Source organism: Megalops cyprinoides, chromosome 12 (assembly GCF_013368585.1).
Source record: "Megalops cyprinoides isolate fMegCyp1 chromosome 12, fMegCyp1.pri, whole genome shotgun sequence".
Lineage (NCBI taxonomy): Eukaryota > Metazoa > Chordata > Actinopteri > Elopiformes > Megalopidae > Megalops > Megalops cyprinoides.
Genome location: NC_050594.1, coordinates 35,747,716 through 35,771,788, shown reverse-complemented (window position 1 = coordinate 35,771,788; position 24,073 = coordinate 35,747,716). Strand labels below are relative to the sequence as shown.

Genomic DNA, 24,073 nt, shown 5'->3' with positions numbered 1-24,073 from the left:
CCGCCAGTCCTCCCTCTATGCATGCCTTCAGCCAAAAACTTTTATTTTCGTTTAAACTTTTATTTTTGTTTAAAACGTCTGGTAACTAATCATTTAACCATTTCACGGGTACAGTCACACCAGTGTGATTTGCCGTTTAGCGCATATGCTAAAACCGGTGCGATTAGAACACTAGATTGGAAAAATTCTAGCTAATTTTAGCTTTGAGGAAACAGCGATTTAACGTTAAAAAACATAGCAGATGCAAACTGAAACATATAAGAAGCTTAAAAACGCTAATGAAAACATAACAAACCATGTAAGGTAACGTGCGCTACATAGCATAAAAGTAAGTTACGTGAGAAAGGGTTAATTCCATTCTTCAAATTGTTTTCTCACTAGTTTCTGATAGGCTGGTTGGGCAGCATAAAACTCAGAAACAAGTCATTCGCCTTTTTTACTCGAACTGTGGTCAGCGAACTTGTCACTTGTCAAGTGCTTCTGAAGTAGCTAGCTCGATTACACAAGGAGAAGGCTCGTTAAATCTAGCATAGTCTGATTTTGTGATAATCCATCTTTTGGTTCATTCATTGTTTTTATTTGAACCGTTTTCAGTTTAGATTTTTGTAATCTAGACATGAATGAATTTGTTAGAGTTTTTGCCCAAAAAAATAGAAAACTGATGCTGTGATATGAAAATGTGACAGAATCACAAAGGTTATGGGGATAAAAGGTGTTACATCCCAGGTGGGTAATGGCGTCCAGGGGTATGTATGTGGGACGCAACACAAAAGGAAACAGCCAGACACGGGAGCAATGCAGGGGAGCACGATATATTTACAATATTTACAAGACGATACACAATGACAAACATTCACAGGAAAAAAAAGGGGGGAGGGAGGACAACAGACGGTGCCAAAGAAAAGAACAAAACAAAACAAAACCAACCCTACATACCTATACAAATCCAACTCAATACAAAAGCAAAAGGGGTGGCAGAGCCAAACGAAACCTACCTACTCTAACCAACTTAACCAAAAATACACAGGAGTGGCACCCGCCTCTAACCTAACCCTAACACGGCGAACCCTCATACGGGGATCCCCCAGCTTACCTGTCCTCCTCCCACGACAACCGAATGCAACCAAATCCGAGACAAGATCCACAATCGAAGTCAGTAAACGATGCTATATCAAACACACGGTACAGGCAAGTTGTAGAAGAACTGAATGCGACGGATCAGAAGAGAAAACAGCGAGACGATCACCCCAAGCATCCAGCATCTTTAAATCGGGGTGCCCCGTTTTCTGGTTGGCCGAGCCGGAACGAGGAGGCGGGGCGCAGCACCGCGGGATACCTGTGTCAGGGAAGAGAGCGGAAGAGGAGGGGGGGGGGGGGGGGGAACCGAGACGCAGGCGACCCAGACTCCACACGCCCAGTGCGCAGCACGTAACACCCCCACCCATAAGAACAAACTTGCCCCGCAAGCAAACAGAGCACACCAAGTCAGGGCTCCACACTGAAGAAACGCACTATGTTCGAGACAACGCGTCCGCCAAAACATTCTCGCAACCCTTTTTGTAGCAGATCTCAAGATTGTAGTTCTGCGCAATCAGTGACCAGCGCATAAGGCGCTGATTCTGGTTCTGCATGCGGGCCAAGAACACAATGGGGTTATGATCAGTATACACCACAACCGGGAGGGAACTACATCCTACGTAAACTTCGAAGTGCTGCAACGCCAGCAAGAGGGCCAGGCATTCCTTCTCGATGGTGGCATAGTTGCACTGATGTTTATCGAACTTCTTGGATAAGTAGCTAATGGGGTGATCAATGCCATCGTCATCCTCCTGCAACAGCACTGCTCCGGAACCGGTGGCACTGGCATCCACCTCCAGCTTGAAAGGTCTGGTGTAATCAGGAGCAGCGAGAACAGGTGCGTGGCATAAAAGCAACTTCACGTGTTCAAAAGACGCCTGGCACTCAGGAGTCCAGACAAACGCGCGTGAAGGGCTTGAAAGACTGGTGAGAGGGGCAACCACAGAGGAAAAATTCCAGCAGGAGCACTGATAATAACCCGCCATGCCCAGGAAACGCCGGAGTTGTCGCCTCGTATCGGGTGCGGGGAAACGGCGGATAGATTCCACTTTGGCATCCACGGGACGCACCTGAACGATCTTACCCAGGTAAGTTACTGTGGCTTTAGCGAACTCACACTTAGCCAGGTTAAGGGTCAGGGAGGCCCCACTCAAGCGGCTAAAGACTAAGCCAAGTGTTTCCATATGCGACGGCCAATCGGCGGAATACACAATGAGATCATCTGGGTAGGCTTCGCAGTTAGGCACCCCCTCCAAAACGATAGTCATGAGCCTTTGAAACGTAGCGGGAGCGTTTCGCATCCCGAATGCCATAACTGAGTATTGGAGGAAATGGTAACGAAGTGTACAAAGTGTAACGAAGGCGGAGATCTCAGCAGCATGCGATGTTAACGGGACCTGCCAATACCCTTTTAACAGGTCGAGTTTGCTGACAAACTTCGCTGACCCAACGCGGTCGATACAATCCTCCATACACGGCAAAGGGAAGGAATCGGGCACGGTCACTGCGTTAACTTTACGGTAATCCGTGCAAAAACGGGCGGTGCCATCACTTTTGGGCACCAGAATGCACAGTGAACTCCAGGGACTCGAGCTAGGCTGGGCTAAGTCATGGTCAAGCAGGTAAGAAACCTCCTGGCGCATCAGAGCTCGCTTAACGGGGTTCACTCAATAAGCGTGCTGCTTAATCGGCCTGGCCCCATTTATATCAATATCATGCTTAAGCACGCTGGTTTGGGTTGGCGCATCATTAAACAAAGAGGGGTACGCTTGTACTAACTGAAGCACGTCCGCTTGCTGCAGGGCATCTAGGTGAGTGAGGTGACGGGGGAACTCCTGTAAAGCGGCAGAATTCTGCAGCCTGGCACACTGCTCCGGGGCGTTCCGCAGCACGAGACCATCCCCGTGCCGACAGCCAACACCGAGACAGCTACTGCAGAGGAGACAGAAGCGTCCACATCCGGACACGGAGTTACCGGGGCCTGGCCACGCACGTGATAGGGCTTCAACATGTTGAGGTGGCACACGTGAGTCTGGCGCTTTCGGTCAGGCGTCCGAATTACATAGTCCGTTTCAGAGAGCTTACGGTCCACCACATAAGGGCCAGAAAAACGGGCTTGCAAAGCCGAACCAGGGATCGGCAACAATACCAGCACTCAGTCCCCAGGGCCAAAACACCGTGGCACCGCTCTCTGGTCGTAGCGGGCTTTCATGGCTGCCTGTGAAGAGGACAAGGATTTATTAGCGTATGCGCAGGCGGAGTGAAGCCGCTCCCTAAACTCGCTAACGTAGTCCAGTATGTTGGACGGGGGCTTCGAGGTGTCACCCAACAGTTGTTCTTTGAGGAGCTTGAGAGGACCTCTTACCGTATGCCCAAATACTAATTCAGCAGGGCTAAACCCTAAAGATTCCTGCACGGTTTCCCGAACAGCAAATAAAACAAACGGGATGCCAGTGACCCACTCTTTTTCATGGTCTACGCAGTACGCCCGTAGCATGGACTTCAGGGTCTGATGAAACCGCTCTAAAGCTCCCTGTGACTCTGGATGATACGCACTCGAAGCTTTATGGTTGGCGGAGAGCGTTTGCATAACCTGCGCAAACACCTTGGACAAAAAGTTCGTGCCTTGATCAGTTTGCACTGTCTTAGGCAAGCCAAAGGTAGAGAAGAACTGCATTAGTGCCTTAACTACGATGGGGGCCATAATCTTACAAAGAGGAAAAGCCTCGGGGTATCGGGTAGCAGCACACATTACTGTCAACAAGTACTGATTACCGGTCTTGGTTTTTGGTAGGGGACCCACGCAATCAACCAGCACACGCTCGAATGGTTCTCCTATCACCGGTATAGGGTATAGCGGTGTGGGGAATAGTCTGATTCGGTTTTCCCACACCCTGGCAAACAGGGCAGGTTCTACAGTAGACAACCACCGCAGACTTCATACCAGGCCAAAAGAAGTGCTGTAACATACGGCGATAAGTCTTAGTCACTCCTAAGTGTCCCGCAAGAGGGTGATCATGCGCTAACTGTAGGACATACTGTCGGTACTCTGCCGGTACCACAATCTGAAAAACAGTGTTCCACCCTGAGTCATCACATACGGCGGGGGACCACCTCCGCATAAGTAAACCCTTCTCCACAAAATAAGCACTCGGTCTGCCCCGGATAGACCCAGTCTCCCCAGCCGCAGACAGTCACGAAGCGAGAGAAGGGTCAGCACGTTGGGCCGCTAGGAGCTGCTCACAGGTGCCCAGCAGCGTAAACCCTTCATCCCTTCTGGTATCGGGCTCGGCATTAACTGGACATTTTGTTTCGGAGTCCGCAACTGGTGATGCAGCCGAAGCTGTGTCTTGGTCAGAGGAGGCGAGAAATGAATTGGACAGATCCACAGCGTCTCCATATCTACGGGACTGGGCACGAGTCAGTACACAGGCAGGAAACACGGAAGGAAACTCACGAGCGAGCCCATCATCTTGGGGCGGCTCCGCGGGCGTAGCAGACACTTCTGGTAACGGCAGCACCCTACCGCCCGCTAGGTCATTCCCCAAAAGTAAGGCAACCCCTTTCACCGGCAGCGAGGGTCTTACCCCTACTTTAACAAAACCATTCACCAGGTCAGACTGCAAGTGGATGGTGTGCAGCGGAACCCTCAAGCACCCCATCTCAATACCCTGCACAAGGACATATGACCCAGCGAAGGTATCAGCAGCGAACTCTAACGTATCGAAGCAAATAAATGACTGCGCCGCGCCGGTATCACGCAGCATGATTACGGTTTTCTGCTCCTCTCGGTTTCCAGATCTCAACACTAACCCTTCCAACAGGAAGGGAGCATAGCTAGGGTCAGGTGTGGGTTTAACAACGACAGGACTCTTAGACGACCCAAAGACCGTCTGAACCAGACCCACGCCCTTCGACTGGTCCGGCTGTTGTCGTTGCTGTTTGCCTTTGAGACTCGGACAGTCAGCAATTACATGACCTACTCTATGGCAATAAAAGCATTTCCACTCAGCCTTGGAACGGAACGAGGTAGGGCCGAACTGCTGAGGTTTGGTGACTGTGGGGGTTCTCTCACCACACTGAGTCGGGGCACGAGCGGGCCCGAATACATTCTTGTGTGTCAAACTAAACTCATCCGCCAGCACAGCTGCCTGAGACAATGACTGCACCTTCTGCTCATTCAGGTACAAAGCCATACGCTCAGGCAGGCAGTTCTTAAACTCCCCCAAGAGAATTAACTCACGAAGAGTCGCAAAATCAGACACCTTACTGGATGCACACCATTTATCAAAGAGAATCCCCTTTTCCCTCGCGAACTCAATGAATGTTTGACTCAAGGACTTCTGATGGTTCCTAAACCGCTGCCGATAAGCTTCGGGCACCAATTCATACGCGCGCAGTACAGCTGCCTTAACCGTATCGTACTGCAGGCTCTCGGCTAGCGTAACGTAACACGTAACAAAAGGTAAATAACAAACAGAAAGCTAAAATGATAAAAAAGAGGGGAAAAAGTTCAGAGATGTCAAAAAAATTAAGAAAAGAAAATTTAAGCTCTCCTATTAGGAGTGGATGTGTTTGGAAATAAGAAGTTAATTACTAATGGTCTGAGGTATGAGTTGGTATGAGTTTTTGCAAAAAGAAATAGAAAACTGATACCGTGATTTGACATAGAACGTGAATGCAAAAATATGACTGAATCACATATGGGTGAAAAAGTAAAGTAGTATGCCTATATAAAAAAGGGAAAAAATGGGGGGGGGTGGTGGTGGGAATATGTAACTCAATAAGATGTAAAATATGTATGAAATTGTAACAGAATCACAAAAGATATGAGGGGAAAAAAAGAAGAGGAAAAAAAAAACAATTAAGTATAGAACAGGGGTAAACAAGCCAAAAAAGTAATAAAAATGTCCTCCAAAGAAGGTCCATTCTCTGGTCTTTGCTGGAGATCTCTTATAAATGTTGTAAGATAAGGGCAGCATGGATCAGATGTCAACCAATCAGACCAACCAGGTTTCATGCCTCAAAAAGTAAGATGTGTAAAGGAGGGTTCTAGTTTTATGATCCTTTGTTGAGCACTTTGTGTCTCTGATGTGGCGCAGAGAGGGAAATGGTGAAGCTCAGACAAAGGCATTACAAATGTGACCTTCGGTACAAGCCTTTTAGCACGTCAGTAGTGCATTCCGTTACTGAGCGAGTATGTATTTGGTTGTATGCAACATCCTCTGGTGTCTGTGGATTGACCAGCAGCCAGTGTTTCAGCACATAACTATAAAGAAAAACAGCACTCATGAATGTCTCATGGCTGAAACATTTGCTAATTTCTACTTAACCCTCTGCACTTGGGCACTTCACCTGTATTTACCTCTTTTGGTGGGATTTTCTTTAGTCACAGATAATAACAATGTGCAGGTTTTCTTTTGTAGTCTGTCTTACTTTGTTTCCTCAAACTGACACACCTCTTTCTTTAACCCTTTCGCGTGTACGATCACACCTGCGTGATTAGCCCTTTTGTGCATATTGTCAAACTGGTGTGATTAGAACACTAGGTTGGAAAAATTCTAGCTAACGTTAGCTTTGAAGAAACAGTGATGTAACGTTACAAAGTATAGCGAATGCGGTGATGAAAACTATGAAAAGCTTAATAATACTAATGAAAACATAATGAACCATGTAACGTAACACACATGCTACATAGCAAAAAATAAGTCACGTACTAAACGGTTAAGTGATGTGTTCAGTCATTGCTAGTTTATAGGGACAGGATCAAATGCTTTTCAGCACATAACTTCTGTGCAAATCTGTCATACCTACAGCATGGACAGATTTGCAATTATAGTATGTCAAATAAGTTAATTTCAGTACAAGCCTACTGATTAGAGTACTTACTTAGTATACTTATTTATTGTAAAATTAATCACGTGTTTACATATTTGAATTGTGAAAGGTCATTTTTTCACATTTAAATTTGATAGTTGTACAATCTGCAATCTCTTGGCTGCATTCTCATTTAGCCATGCTGATGAAATTAAAGGCAGTCTCTGTGTGACTTTCATCACATAAACTCTTTGTATGGTATTGTATGCAGGGGTTATAGAGGTCACTTGGCAATGTCTTGCCTTCATTCATGTGTTCTAGCCCAAGGATATGCACTGGCTTGTTCATTAACCTCTGTCACAGTGTGTCCTGCTCTGTCAATCCGAGGATGGATATTAGCCACATGATAGTTGTAATTGTGTGAGTCAAGGGTGGAGCTAATAATATCTTTAATTAAAACTAAGCTGTGCCACCAGAGAGAATATGTTAGAAGTCTTACTAATTGCTTATTTAAAACATATCCTGGAACTAATATGCTGTTATTGATTTGATGTTGTGGTTTATTTCAATAGGATGGCTGTGCTTATGATCTGAGAGGAAATGCTGTGCTTATGCTCTGAGAGGAAATAGCGATCATTTTTAAAAACACTATTTTACAGCTCTTTTCTTGTGATGTACTCAAAGGTTTGCATAACCGAAAAGCAAAGAATGCAAAAAGGACAAAAAAACATAGGGTTTTAAAAGTGATGTAAAATTGGATACTGAAAGCAGGAGGAAAAACATTCACTGAACAGCCTAAATATTACATTTCAAGAGAATGCATTTCTAATCATTAGAGCACTGTCAAACATTTCATGCAGGGTAAGAATTCACCTCAAATATACATAAAAACAGAATAGGTGTCAGGGTTTGCTGGGAATGGACCCAGGCGCAGACAACACAGGCAGTTCAAGGAGAACCTTTAATTACGGGTCCAAATGCCCAGGCAAAAATCATAGTGAAGAGAACAGTCCAAATCGGTAACCAAAAAATCCACAGGAAAAAACAGCATCAAAAACGGCAGGCGAAAGAGTCAAAAACCAAACAGATCAGAACAAGTACTTTATCAAAAGGCAAGAACAACACAGAACAAAACTGAGAATATCGGGCAAAGAACAAAGGAAACAGCAGGGTATATATTGTCAGGGAAGTGAGACTTTAATAAAAATTAAATGGGCTGAACCCAGCAGTCTTAGAAATTAATGCCCTGGTTTATTGTACAGCAATCTGAATACCACACACAAATGACACCAATTACTAACACTCCTCACTTAACCAACATGTAAAATAATTAAAAGAATTGATTTAATTTAGTAATTATTATTAAAGATATTAATTATCAATTAAATTGCAGAATTTGTTCATAGGAAATGAGCAGTCTGGTGGATCAACCTTTGTCAGAATTATACAATCACAACTGGAATAAATTAAAAATGTTTACTGAGAAGTTACACTCAGACAAAGACAAAATTCAGAGCCTGGGCTACAGACCTGGTCCAATCGTTTACCTCTCCCAAGGAAGAACACAGGAACCACTCACAATATCAGCAGGAGAAACTGAGCCATGGACTGGATGACTGAACGGATGACTGAGCGTCTATCTGGGCTGGCTGAACAATATACATGAGCTGGTGATGAGTAAACAGGGAACAGGTGCGCAGGGTGGGCTTCAGGTGGTGGGCATGGCAGCAGGACAGATAGGCGGGACAGGAGGTGGGGTGATGGCTGAAAACAAAACAGAAGCACATGCATGGAAAAACAAACAAAAGACACACCCACACTGACAGACAGAGAGAAACAAACAGCTGAGATTGGAGTGCTGAGAATAGGTCACCTATGATAAGAAGGAACAAAAAGACAATCCCATACTGTATTCCCATACTTACTTCTGCATAACCCAGTGCTTTTCTCACACATCTTACAACTCATCAAGAGTGGTCACAAGAGAACTACTCATACTGATGCAGCTTTCTTCTGTCAGGGAAGGCAAGAGTCTGTAAGAAATATGTCACAGAAAAGTCCAGATTCATGCATTATGTAAAACTGAAGTTGCTATGAAAGCACAAGAGCTTTGTCTCAGCCATAATGAGGTAGTTGTCAAATTAAAAAACAAAAGCTGAAATCATATTTCAGGTCATTTCAGTCTTTCAATGAATGATACTTAATGATAATGTTGCTTTTGTCTCTGTGCCACAACCTACCCACTGTAAAACTTGTGTGATTGTGTGTGTGTTTGTGTGTGTCTGTGTGTGTGTCTATGTGTTTGTTTGCTTGTTTTTATGTAAGTGAGTGTTAGAAAACACAAATAAGTAGTCACGCTTGGCTCACAGTCACTATCTGGTCTGACCATAGAGATTCACCTTTAGTTTCATAAAATGTTGAGGTCACAGTCACTTAAATAACAAGGTCATCATCCAAGTTGCTAATTAAATGATCTATTTCTACACAGCAATAGATAGGCTACTAGCCCATACCATTTAATTTTGCTCACAAACCAGTCAGCATATGACAGATGTTTTCAACATTATTCTGCAATTGTCCTCTTTTTATCTCAAGGCTTTAATATGTAACCCTTTACAATGAGAGCCCCTTTACATCTCAATTATATACCCAAAAAAGTACCCTGGGTTGAAGATCTCTGCTGTAACATTTTCAAATGCATGTTGTTTCAAATCTTGAATGAAGGGTCCATAGAGATTACCATATATTAAATGCTACAGTAAGCATGTCTACGAGCTATATCAGATGCAAAAAGGACACAGCTTTGCAGGTTCATCTTGTCAGTGTATCTTACTGATAACCTGTCTTAGTGCAACCTGCCTCTGCCATATTGTTTTCCCTCTCTGTTTCTCTCTGGGGTTGCACTTAAAGAGACTTGTGTTACTGTAAGTGCTCAGGTGAGGTTGCACTGAGAGAGACATGGGTCTTCCAGTAAGTACTAATACTTGGATGTGGCTTTGTATTACAGTTGAATAAATGTTTCCCTTAAAACGGATTGGTGGTTTTGACTGTGTCCAGATGTCAATTTGTTGTAAAACAAGGCTAGAATGAGGTGGTTGTTTTTGCTGATCACCAGTTTCCCCTAAGATGACATTTACATATACTTAAAGCCAGGGGTAAACTGCAATCAACTAAGGCAGCTGGTCAACCAGTCAGTCAGTGTTGAGAGGACAGGGGTGTGAAAAATATGCCAGATGAAATGAATGTGAAACAGCAAAATGAGGCAGGTATTCTGCCCTCATAGTTGGTCAAACAACTGGTGGGCTGGAAATCACATGTCTGGATTGAGTTGGGAATGAATGTGACCTTGATGGCAGGGGCTTCATTAAGCACCTCTCTGAAAATAGCAGAAGCTCATTATGACCAGCGATGTATAAGCTATTTCTCATGTTGGCTGTGCAGCTCTGTCGTGAGGCCTGTGCCATAACCCCCACCTACCCCACACACACCTCCACTCTGGCATGCTAGAGATTGCTGCAATTTCTTCATACATTTCATTTTGGATTCTTTTATATTCCAATGTCAGAATCCAGTTCTGCTCTGGGAAACTTGAACAGGTTACTCAATCTAACCTACGTAATTAAATAGCCCCGGCTGTATATATACAAGTTTCCATTGAAAAGAATAAGTAGATAAGAGTACATATTATGCATATATTTGTTGTTTATTTATTGCACATAAAGTTGTTGCATATAGCAACTTGATTGGTAAGACTGTAAGAAGTTATAGATGGAACATAGATGCAGTCTAAAGCAGCAAATTTGTGCTTTACATGTCACTCCAGTGTTTTTGATCAATTCTACAGAATTCAGGTGAACTGTGATATGGCTTTGGGTAAAGGCAAAACCCTGCAATGGGATACTGTAGCTTCATTGTCTCATCCCTGCTTCATTTGTATTTTTACCAATGACACTTTGTAATATGCTGCATTGAACAATTGTAGCTATGGACTGACATGATGAAAAAAGCAATGGTGAGGAGTATAATTATAGGTATTGGAGGATGATGGATGATGGTACACTGCTGTAATATGGCAAGAGATTGGTGTGGAAGAGGAGGAAGAAGATAGAAAGAAGTGGGCCCAATCTGTGTGGCTGTGTGGCTTTATGAACTCTTGTTGCTGAATGGATATGGAGTATGGACTTTACAGATGGCATATCTGCAATCTCATCTCATCTCTGTCAACACTGTACATGTAAGGTGGCCTATCTGTGATTTTTTTTATAATAAAAACTTTTTAACACTTTTCTATTTGACAACTACACAATGCTTTAGAAATGCTTTAGAAATAAAATTTTAGCTTCATATTTGTTCTTCCCATGGTTTCTTATGGTCAGTTGATGGCCACCTTTGATTTTATTAATGGCATTTTACCATTACATATCAATGTGAAGCACTTTCTCTTTCATAAATACAACCAACTTGGCAGTCTTTTCTTTTGTTGATTTAGCACCCATCACCTACCTTGATTTATTACCGCAGAATCCCTATGGAACATGACTACCTTTTATATATTGCTGTTTGTAGCCTGAGCCGGTCATGTCACTGTATGCTGTAGGCTGGGCCAGCTACAGGAGTCAGCAGAAGCCTATACTCAGGCAGCGCAGCTCTGCCCATTCTTCCTGGATGCCTATGTGGGGCGAGGAAATGTTTTCATGGACTACTGCCACACCAAGGCCAACAAGCAGGCCCAAAAGGACTTCCTGTCTGCCCTGCACCTCAACCCCCTCTGCTCCTCTGCTCGCATCAGCCTGGGATACAACCTCCAGGTACCTCCTTCAAAAGACTTTATCCCCTGTTAGATCCAGCTTTGCAGGGATATAGGTGGTGCTTCAGTGACCTTTATAGGACAGCTACAAATTATTTATATGTGGTTGAACTGTACATATGCAACCTTGGAGTTTCCATGGGGAGCATAGCATTTATAAGATGAATGTAAGATGATATTTACAGTGCTGTTTTTAACAGCAATTATCTGTTGGGATTGCTCTGTGTTATTTATTTAACAGCACCAAGCGAGGTCTTTTGAAGCCCAGAGAGCTCAATCATTGTTTAATCCACGGTATTGAGAGGAAATGTTATGTCCCTGTTCAACACAATGGAGAGTAGTAAAAGTGCTGTGTGTCACACCAATGTAGACACATTTTGTGAGTGGTTACATTCAGAGGTAGTAGGAACCAAGTCAAGAGAGGAACAAACCCACTACTGCATAAAAGATAAGAGCTGCTGTAACAGGCTGCCACTCACACGGCGCCATCTTGATATGTTAAAAATAACATATCTAATATCTGTTCTAGTGCAAAGCCCCATTTAAAGCCATCACCATTCCAGAATGCATTTCATGCTACTTTGACATACCAGAAATGTTAGCATGTTGCTAGGATACGTATTTGTGAGTTGGAACAGGCTTGATCAACTTGGACATCTTTCTATGTAGGTGTAATAGTTCCATGGCCACAGTTCCAACAATAGCTGATATATACCAGCACACTGTACATTTGTACATTTAAAACAGTTAAAAGGCTTTTCAGCCTCAAAGATTTGAAGGTGACATTTGGAGAGAGTAGGTAGTAGTCAGAGTAGCCTTTAATGAGAGCAGGACTGCATGACTGTTCATTTCCCATTTACTCTGATCATTTGTAACTTTCTGAACTGCAAAAGCACTCCCCTCCCCACCAGATCATACTTTAACTCTTATGTGACCATGCAGCTACATGAGACTATACGGTGCAAAAAAGTGAAAAAAGTAAATACGGACACTTAAAAACTTTATAGGAGCCTATTATACTTGTATATCCTATGGCTTGGTACATATCCTATGGTCTGGTGTATATCCTATGACTTTGGTATATATCCTGTAACCTGGTATATATCCTATGGCCTGGTGTATATCCTGTAGCCTGGCATGGATCCTATGACCTGGTGTGCATCCTGTAGCCTGGTGCAGATTTATGGCACTGGTGCATATTTACACTATCATTATACTATTGCACTGGTGTATCAGCACCCTAGTCCTGAAAGGTTGAAATATCACCTTGACTCATAAATGTTCCCATGTCACACTCATGACAACAAGTTGTAGCCTCTTGAGGTAATGCCGCAGCACCAGTCAGCATTTGTTAATAAACCGTTTGGGCCCCTCAGACTTTGTATTTTATTACAGGAGCATTAACAAAGATGGAGATGAGTTAAGGTCATCTGACTGATACCATCTCGTCTACCACACTGTTCTGCTCCTCCTTTGTGATATCTGTCTCTGAAAGATCAGTTGCTTTTGAAGGGCTAGAAACAAAGAGCTGGTCTCTTGCTACCACATTTGACGGATCTGTTTTTAGCTCAGTCTCTGTCAATCCTCTGTTAAGGTCTTTGGGTCCTTCCAGAAAGCTTGGAATCAATTCACAGTAGCAGTTGCTCTCCACCCCGAGTGCTGGGCAGCATTGGAGGGACGGGCTGTCGTCAATCTACAGATGGGAAACACACATGCAGCTTTTCAGGATATCAGCACCGGCCTGCAGGTACTAGCTAAACATCACAGGGCCCCTCTGAAGCACGGCAAAAGTCAGAGCAGCCACTCCAGAGGGTGGGTCATAAATTATAATACTATGTTCATCAGGGGCCTCCAGGGACTCAATGGGTTAATATCACCTTAGTGCAACATGACTGAGGCACATGATCCTAAATGATTTAAAATGGCTTTATTATGTCATCGTGTTCATATTAGAATGAAACTAAAAACAAAATACTGACAGCGTGTCACATGGAAGCGGACCAAATCTTGAAAAAATAACCAGACAACTCAGAAAACTAATTAAAAAACACCAGTACATTGTCTTGTAAACAATGTGACAAATGAATGTGTAACATTGACAACTAGAATGACCAAAATAACCATAATAAATTGACAGAGACAAGGAGTGTATGATAAATGGGCTAACAGCTATCATATAGATGACAGGAAAGTGCCATAGAAAGGCACTATCTAGTTATAAAAAGAAAATTAGTAAAAATTCAATACTGCTGCCATACCAAAAATGCAGAAATGTTGCTTGTTATCCACTTGTTCCCTTAATGTAACGAGAAAAGCCTACTGAATACTGATCAAACGTGAATTATCAGCTGCTTTTAATTGCTTAGTTTTAATGTATTCATTATCTCATGTAAGTAAGAGCATGGTCATCAGATGTGCTGGGCCTCGGCACACAGATGGTAAGTAAATCTAGGGTAGACATGGCTGACTCTGTCGCTGCCCAGATCTAACCTATAGAAATTGTTGCATGAAAGGCTATGGCACTACAGGTCAGAGAGTCAAGGAGCTGAAAAAAATCTCCTTCTATTGTGATGTGATTTTACCTGTATCTATGGTGATTTGAGTTCTGTGCTGTTTTACAGAACAATCCCCATTCAGATCAATTCCACACAAACCGTGGTGTTATAAATCAGTTTATGGGAGACAAGGTCAGTGCAATGAGAGACTATCAGAAGGCCATCTCTCTGAATCCAAAATGCGCCCTGGCATTCTTCAATGCAGCAAACCTTTACTTTCATAACAGGCAGTTTTCACAGGTAAGCATCCTGTTTATGTAAAGTGCTATGTTGTGACACATCTTCCATTATTTATTTGACCTTGCTGTTGATACATATACTTACTGTAATGCTCACAGGATGTCAGTATGTACTTTGCAGTAGTATTCTGTAGCACTTCAGAGCGGGAAGCTGTACCACATGCCATTAAAAAACAAACTGAAACCAAACCTGCACTGTCCCATTGGTTCTTAAACTAAGGTTTGCACGAGGTTTGAAGTTGACTAAATAACAAAGCAAGTGCTTTGCTACATTGCATTTATTACCATCACTCTGTACTAGTTACTATATTCCCATTTAAATTAATAATAGTTTCTTATTATTAAAACTTCTAAATTAATTGCATACTTCAGTAGGTAATCATTTGTTTCAAGTGTCCAAGATTAATGAAATCACCTTAAAAATGTCTTAAAGTACATGCCAAAGTATATTATTTGTTTCAGTAGTTATTCAGTCCCATTAGCTTACTTCAAATATTTAAGAACCACTAGCTGTACTTCACATCCCAACTTAGCATGCACCAAGATAATCTGTTATTGCAGCAAAAAACAAAACCAGAACCACAACATGAACATTTTGCATTTTGTTCAACTCCTCTTTGGGAATTTGCTACAAGCCAAGCAAAGTTACAGGAGCAATTTCTTTCTGAGCTGTGGCTTTCACCGAATAACTGCTCACTGAGCTTCACACTGATATTTGACTTTTGGATTTATATTGTTTGTCTTTTTGCTTTAAGGTTATAATTTCTCATTTCTCATGCAGTGACATCTGAAAGAGGACCCATAACTGTACTTGCTGAATAGATGATAGTTGAGCTCTTGTCATACAGTAATTGCATGTCTTTTGTGAGGTGTACTTTTTGTTAACCACGGGAGGGATATATAAAGGCCTAGGCCAAGGTTCTATATTAATGAGGTGTGCACAAAAAGAGTTACAGTGCTCTGCGTGTCCCACTCTCCTTGTAGGCTATATGCTATATATCTATATATCATAGTACTTATGGTCCAAGTGCTTATTACATAGTAGCAGCAGCTAGTGTTTGGTATGTATGGTGCTGTACAGTCAAGAGCTTTTGAAAGTAATGGTACCATGGAACTTAATGTACCTTGGTAGCACTTTCCAAAATGTCCATCCACAAGGCTTTTTCAGATCTTCACATTTAAGATTTTGATATAAAATAAAATATTAACTTTTGCACTATAGCATAAGAAGGCAAGTGATGACTGCCTTATGGAAAGGAAAATGAGAGAATTTTTTTAAAACTGTTTTTAGTTGAAACTATCCTTCAGTAAAATTTTATACCCACTTATGTCCGTGGAATAGCATTGTGGTGTAGTGGTTACGGAATTTATCTCAATCAAAAAGTATAAGGCTGTTGCACATCATAAATTCTGCTCCACTTTGACATGTGCTCTTTTATGATTTTATTATGCTGATGCTGAAAAGGTGATGGACAAGAAGTATATAGAATATCTTTGAATGGTGCTGGTCATATAGGTCCAGGCAAGTAAGTGTAGATTTGATCAAAGTGTTGTATTCCGATGCTGTGGAAAGGCTATAGCAGGTACTAACTGTTCCTTGCAGTTTTAAATTTCAGCAGGGTCCAAAAAAGGATGTCTGTTTTCTTCTCTTTTCATTTGAGCTCTGGAATCTCTTGCTCAAGCTATTCAGCAAGCTAAAGTCATTAACCCCATTACAACTAACTCTTCCTCTCATTTTATCTTGCTTTATGCAGACAAGGTTTTATGGTTTTGAATATCCTTTTCCTCTCCATGCCCCCCCCAACACTAAATACAAAACAAAACAAGACATGTTTCTATAGATTATATACAGAATGTCTTAACAGCATCCTGTCAGCCCAGAACCAGGCCCTCTGGGCAATGGTGAATTCCACCCCTTACTACCAGCCAGAACATTTCATTTAAATAATGACAGAAAGATTGGAGATTATGAACAGACTGTTTGTGGATTTTCTTGCTTAGACTGATAAGCTATAAAATTTAAATGTGGCAATTACAAGCCTTTCAATGGACGGTGACTTGCTGTAAAAGCATGCTTAACTGGTCACTTAGTTTCTACACAATGACATTGTCACTATGAACAAACCATACATTGATGCTTTCATCTTGTGGTGTTACAAAATGTCCTTCAACCTGCTTATTGGTATCTGTAGCTATCTAGTGCCTGTAGAGGAATACTGAATAAAACATCTACATTTCATATAGTTTTGCATTTGTACAATTGCACCAACAAATGACATGGGTTGTAGGACTAGACTTACAGGACACAGTTTTTAATCCTTAACCACACATGTATGTATTTTATGCATATCAAAAAATCAGAACTCTTAGTGATTCATTATGTCCAACCATCACTGTCGGCTGTGTATTTCTGTAGTGGGTGACAGAAATAAATGCAGGACAGATCTGGAACAGGAAAGTATTTGTGTCAGAATGAGTAACTGCTCCTCCCTTTTGGGGTTGGTTTGTGGTTCAGGCGTGTGAATATTACAGCCACGCTCTTGAGCTGGACCCCAGGGACGAATCGGTGCTGCTGAACCGGGCCATCACCCAGGCACTGCAGCAGAAGGTTCCAGAAGCTCTGCTGGACTTCTCTGAGGCTCTGAGGCTGAACCCCTTCTCCTCCCACGTCTTCTTCAACAGAGCCAATCTGTACTGCTCTCTAAGGAGGCACTGCCTTGCTGAGAGAGACCTTACACAAGGTGTGCCTTCGCCGATTTCCTAGTTCCTGCTCTCTCTCTCTCATTCTTTGCTGGTTCTCAGCTCAAGATGTCGGCTGTGAGTGAACTCAGATTTTGCAACTTCTCAACACTTATAAGGAAAGTTTGTTGCAGGAGGTTCTGAAGTGCTCTGTTTCTGTTCTAATTAATTGAAGATATATTAGCTTTTATGATATTTCCTCTGAAAGTAAAAATGTGTGGGGTGCACATTAGGAAAGTGTTTCTCATAACCAAAAATGCATCCCATCCTTTCAGAAAATTATTATTTTAACATATTTTAATGAAGAAATTTTTTTTTTTAATGAAGATTTTTAGAATTTTATCAGCCTTATCAACCACCAGGGGACAGTGTTCTCTATATCACCAGTTTTTTTTTGTATTTACAGGCCTTTATCAATACATGCTGAACTAGAGGCAATTGCTACTTCTGAACAAGATGAGCAAAACTACTTTGCTACTTTCCTCCCATGTCAAATCCGTGAATGGGGCACAACAAATTTCTCATGACAAAACCAGCCAGCTCAGCTGCTGCCTAAATCACAACCAATTTGTCCACTCTGATCCACCCATTGTAGCACTGAGGCAGGGAAACTACAGACAACGGTGGAACTCCTACCATATGTGATAAAAGGCAGAAATACTACACCTTTCCTGAGGCTGAGGAAACCATTTATGTACCATATCATATTATTTGTGATTTAAGAATTTCTGATTTCTCTAAAGATCTGCAAAGAGCTCTAACCAAGATAATTAGACAGAAAGGTTTCTGTCCCAACAGCAACAGCAAACACAGTGCTGTAAAGCCTTTTTTGCACTGCATTCATGTGAACAGAGTTTTGGAATTCATTTTACCACTTAGTTAAATAATTGGAACAGTGGTAAAGGGTTGTAAAGTCTCTTATGTTACCAAGCACAACATTATCAGCATCCTCATAGCATAATATTGTAATTACAAATATTTCATTGTTGGTTGCTGTCCCTACCAAATGGTCAAATATCTCCAGTTGGTCAGTCCTTTCCAGGAGGTAATATTTTTTCTATTTAATTCTCTTTAATGCTGAGGTCACCATTTTAAATGACAGATAACACTTACAGTAGGATCTTGTGGTCAGATTAAATGAAAATGTAATTTTTCTGACATGTTTATTGACAGTGTGTTCAGTGCCAGAAAGATGCATTGCACATTGTGATAAGCAACCTCTACTGTCTGAAACATGGAGGCAGATCTGTTTTGCTTTGGGGCTGACTTACATAGGTCCTGGCACTCTCATTAGAATGATGGATTCAAGCGAGGGAAAGATGGATTCACGTACATGACAGCAAATTTTGATTCTCTGTGCAGAGTCTTCAACTGCTGTGTAGGTCCAGAGGAAGCATTCCTGTATGATAATGGTCCAAAGCAGGCACCATGTCAAGAGAGACAAACGGATGAGTGATCTCAGAATCAATTCTCATAATTTTATTGCCTTAGAGTTAATGTACATTTTTGAAGCCATTTTCTTAGGGTAGCGTCAATTTGTGATATATCATTTAATCAGTTTGTGAATCCACCCCTATATTGTCCCTTCTGAAATCACGTAGTACACGTTGATACAAGGAGAATACCAATGTGCAGTGGATGTTCTCATAGTGGCACAGTGACACATGGAGTACAGCGTGCCACAGGCCTGGCCCATGCCAGCAGAAACACAACAGCAGCAGATGCCAGATCAACATATTTTTCATTATTTTACATGAAAGAACAGTGGCAGTGCTGCAATGGAGAGGGGGAAAAAATCCAGTAGTATGTGTTTCCAGCAGGGCAGGGCCAGAGGAAAGCCATGGGGCAAAGCACTGATTCATCTGCATAGCGACTGCTATGGTTCCTGTTGGTTTACTAGTCTGCCCATCACTCTTTGGACATGTGCATTTATTACTTTAGGGTAACTAACAACTAGAGTTTCAACCAGAGGGCTGTAGTTTTCATTTCTGGTTGGGATGCTGCTGTTGTTAATTTGATCAAGGGACATGAACTGAATTTCTTCAGTGAATACAATACCCTAGAAAAGTATTCAGAACACTGACCAAGTCTCATGTTTTACTGACTTACAAATGACATTTGAAATTACATTGAAATTTCTTTCTGTGGTATACTTTATTTAAAAACACCAAAACTCAAGATGAATTATTTTGAGGTTACATTGGTTTTATGAGAATATTTTTAAGATAAATAAAAATCTTAAATATACTGCAATATTGTATAGGATATTAGAATGCAGTAAAAATATATATATACTCTGTATATTGCCATGGATGTCTATTAAGCAAATAAATATCAGTATTGACAATTCTATTTATTATATATTATATAATGGGAAAGAGTCATTACAGTTTCAGTAATTTCAGTAAGTTGTTCACATAAAGACCTTCCTATCTCAGAAAATATAATAATGGAATTAAAAGGGGCATAGCTCTTTCAGGTGACACTTCTTTTTAACAATTAATCCCCTTGTGTTAATTTGCTGCAGTGCCTTTCTAGCAAGTGAAGGGGCCAGATTAATAATTACAAATCTATCAATACAATAAGAAAAAAGTCACCATACAGTCTTTACACAGGCCTTATCAAAAATCACAGAAAAAATGGAAGCAAAGAGAAGTTTTGTTTGGCACAGTGCTGAAGCAAAGTCTTTCCTCCTGACTTTGCCCAAATTTTTTTTTTTTTTGCCAAGAACCAAAGTAAATCAGCGTGCATGCCGACCTCAGAGTGACAGAGCCTTTGGTCACTTGGGGTGGCAGAGCCTTCACTCACGTGGGAATCGAAAACCATCACCATTCCCTTTATGCCGGGTTCAGACTACACGATTTTTTTTGTCTTTCACGATGGTCACCATGTCAGACTAGGCATTCATAATGCCATAAAATCATGCCTCGTCTTGGTCAGGAGACTGGCAGCACTACAAGTTTGACCCCGACCAACCATCGTTCACGTCCTTGTAAGTTTAACAAATTGAATAATAATAATACTGATTACATTTATTACTGTAACTCCATGCAACTGACAGTTACTGTAACACTTTATGTGTAACCACAACTAAAATAATATTACCGACGTTTAACAATAATATACTGTTACTATTCCTAATTTCCATGTTTGCAGAGAGCACTCTATCATCCTATTGGTCAACTTCGGAACACGTCATGGGAGACTCTCAAAAAATTCTGACATGCTAGACTTTTCGTCAGGGTGTTGTGGGGCGTTCCAGACACCACATCGCTGTTCGTCAATTATGTCATATTACAAGACTCGTTCGTTGTTCGGTGCCATTCCCGATGTTCACAATCAGGCCTGATGCTGGGAATTTGTCGGCTACGACAAAATTGTGTCAAAATCGGGCTGAAATCGTGTAGTCTGAACCCAGCATTAGAGATCCTTACGCTGACGTGGTGATGCAACATTCAATTCAAACACATTGGTCAACACACAGAGTAGCATGTACAGAGCTGTGGCAAAGACAGAGGTAAAAGGTCACCCAAGCCTCTTATGTGCATATATTATCTCAGTATTTATTTGCTTGGTAGATGCCCTGATTCAGAGTGACTTGCAAAACACTCATCATATAATCCATTTAAACAGCTCAATATTTCCTTGAGCAATTCAGGCTTCATAACAAAGACAGTACCCCACCTGGTTATAATGCCAGTTCCTTAACCACTATGCCACACTGGCACTGCCTTGAGTGTTACTAGATTAAGGATGACAAAATAACGCCACCTTAAGACATTACTATGTAGCAACCAGGTAGCAATATTGAATCAGAATCAGAATCTTTACTGAAATTCAAAAGTAACTCCTTGGAGCCTTAGAATGATATAAATGAAACTGAAGGTGCTAAAACATTTGGTGGTTCTTACATATAACAGATGCAATGCATAATGTAGACCAAACAGAATGCTGAAAAGGTGCAGCAGGTCCACATCTATGTTGTCTTTCTTTTCTAGTTCTTTGCTTTCAGCCTAATGATGCTCTTGTGTACAAGCTCCGTGCCGATGTCCGTGGTTACCTGGGCTGGACAGAGCTGGCGATATCGGACTACAAAATGGCACTGCAGCTCCAAGAGGCCATGGAATACTGAGATCCTACACTGCTACTCCTTCTGTCTCTTCATGTAATCCCAGACTGACTTGATGATGTTGAGATCGGGGCTTTGTGGGGGCCACACCATCTGTTGCAGGACTCCTTGTTCCTCTTTTTGGTGAAGGTAGTTTTTATCACTCTGGCTGTATGTTTGGGGTCATTGTCATGCTGCAGAATGAATTTAGGATCAATCAGACACCTCCCTGATGGTATTACATGATGGATAAGAATCTCCTTGTATTTCTCAGCATTGAGGAGGCCACTAATTCTGACCAAATCTCCAACTCCATTTGCAGCAATGCAGCCCCAAACCTGCAAGGAACCTCCACCATGCTTTACTGTTGCCTGCAGACACTCATCCTTGTAGAGTTCTCCAGCTCTTCAATAAACGGTCTTCTTCTAGAGCCAGATATTTCAAATTTGGACTCATTGATCCAGAGCACCTGCTGCCATTGTGCTGCATCCCAGGTCTTGTGTTTTTGTGCTTAGAGGAGTCGTTTGGCTTTGTTTCCACGTATGAGGAATGGCTTTTTGGCTGCAAGTCTTCCCTTGAGACCACTTCTGACCAGACTTCTCCGGACTGTAGATGGGTGTACCAGGGTCCCTGTGGTTGCTGCCAGCTCTGAGCTGATGGCACTGCTTGACAGCTTCCAATTACGGAGGGATGTCAACTTGATGAACTGAAGTTTCCTTGGCCGACCGCTGCGTTTCTGGTCCTCAACCTTGCCCGTTTCTTTGTGCTTCTTCAGAAGAGCTTGGATATGGAAATTTCTGCCTGTGATAGACCTTGGATGCAGGATGACCACCTTGTGTTGTGTCTCTATGCTCACCCTTGTCCTGATGTAAGATTAGCAATCTGTTCTGCAACCTCACCTTTTCAGTATGGCTAATCCTCACCCAGTTTTATTCCCTCTACACAGGTGTTTCTGTTTCAGTTAATAATTGTGGTTAAACCTGCTTATGTTGCTAATGATTACCACCTGTTTTGTTTAGTTGTTTGGTGTAGTTGTTTTATCATGCATCGGAGTATATGCCTACAAAAAAGGTTTGTAGGGTCTGGAAGGTTTTGTGTTAGTTTGCCACTTCCTTTCTTTATTTAGTGTCTTAGTGGCACATTTCACTATTTTCAAAAGAAATGTTTGGAAATCTAAAATATGGTTTTGTGAAAAATCTTACGTGCCTTAGACTTTTGCACAGTACTGATATACTGTGTGTATATATATATATATATATATATATATATATATATATATATATATATATATATGTATATGTATACACTGATGAGCCAAAACATTATGACCAACTGCCTAATATGCTGTTGGTCCTCCGTGTGCCGCCAAAACAGCACCAACTTGCCGAGGCATGAACTCTACAAAACTCCTGAAGGTGTTTTGTGGTATCTGGCACCAAATCATTAGCAGCAGATCCTTTAAGTCCTGTAAGTTGCGAGGTGGAGCCGCCATGGGTGCATTATCCTGATGAAAGAGGCCACTGCCATCAGGGAACACCATTGCCATTAAGGGGTGTACCTGGACTGCAACAATGTTTAGGTGGGTGGCACATGTCAAATTCAGATCCACATGAATGGCCAGACCCAGGGTTTCCCAGCAGAACATTGCCCGGAGCATCACACTCCCTCCACCGGTGGGACACTCACAAAAAGTAAATCAAGTCCAAAGGAAATCTTCCGAAAAACATATTCCTCCTGTAACCATCATTAAAATTCTGAGATGTATATACTCACTTGACTCACTTTTTGTGTAGTTTACAAAGATTTGAAATGCATGTGAAATATTTGTGTCTGATTTGTTGGGTGTTTTGTAAAGACAATCTCCTTCAGTCAAAGTGTTATTTGCTGCAACACCCAAAATCATAACAAAAGTGGTTTTCATAACAAGATCTCCAAATTTAATTAAATTATTTAATACAAGAAAATATCTTGTTACCTCTTGTATATACTGAATCACATTCATGGAGTGCAATTTAACTCTTTCAAAGAACTCAGAGAGCTTTACAGTGACGTGGCTCATTGTCCCCTTCACCACATTTGGCATTGGGAAGACTGCCCCTTACTGACTGACAAATTGCAACAGCAGTTTACAGCATCAACCTGATTTTTCCCAGATAATCTTAATCTAAATAATTACACCCACTTAGGATCAGACATTTGGCAAGAGAAGCCTACATTGTATGATATTTCACTCGGAGGTCAATAATGTGATTAAAAGGGGAACAAGTATACTCTTATTAACAAAGCCTCTGAAAGCCTCTGAACTCCTACCAAACTTATGTATTAAGAAAAATAGTACATAGTATATGTACGATCTTTCACAAATGTCACAGCAAAGGAAACCTTGATACAAAGATGAGTTTTGTTGTACACAATGTAAATACAATCTTATGACTGTTGTTCATTGTTGTTGACAGTCTTGTAACAGTGAGAACAGCATAAGTAAGCCATGGAGCATGCTCTGGCTGTAACAAAATCTCTTTGCGAAGCAAAAGAAAATGTCACTCTCAGTTTAAATGAAGATTAATAGCAAGCGTTTAGTGGTGGCATGACAGTGACTTTAATGACATCACGTTGGCTTGTAGAATTTGCTGAATTCTGTAACCTAACCCTATCACAGTCAGCAACAGTGCATCCAAACATGGAGTAGGAGCTTCGGCACACCCTTTAAAGCAACGTCTATGTGATCTTT

General features: G+C 41.7%; 1 protein-coding gene across 1 annotated transcript; it reads left to right on the top strand.

Moving 5' to 3' along the window:
* The first annotated feature begins 11,063 nt into the window (after positions 1-11,063).
* ttc6 (tetratricopeptide repeat domain 6) lies at positions 11,064-21,366 on the top strand. Its single transcript, XM_036541514.1, has 6 exons — positions 11,064-11,068; positions 11,492-11,702; positions 13,296-13,448; positions 14,323-14,496; positions 17,011-17,236; positions 21,233-21,366. The coding sequence occupies exons 1-6, from the start codon at positions 11,064-11,066 to the stop codon at positions 21,364-21,366; spliced, it is 903 nt and encodes a 300-aa protein (XP_036397407.1).
* The last annotated feature ends 2,707 nt before the right edge of the window (positions 21,367-24,073 follow it).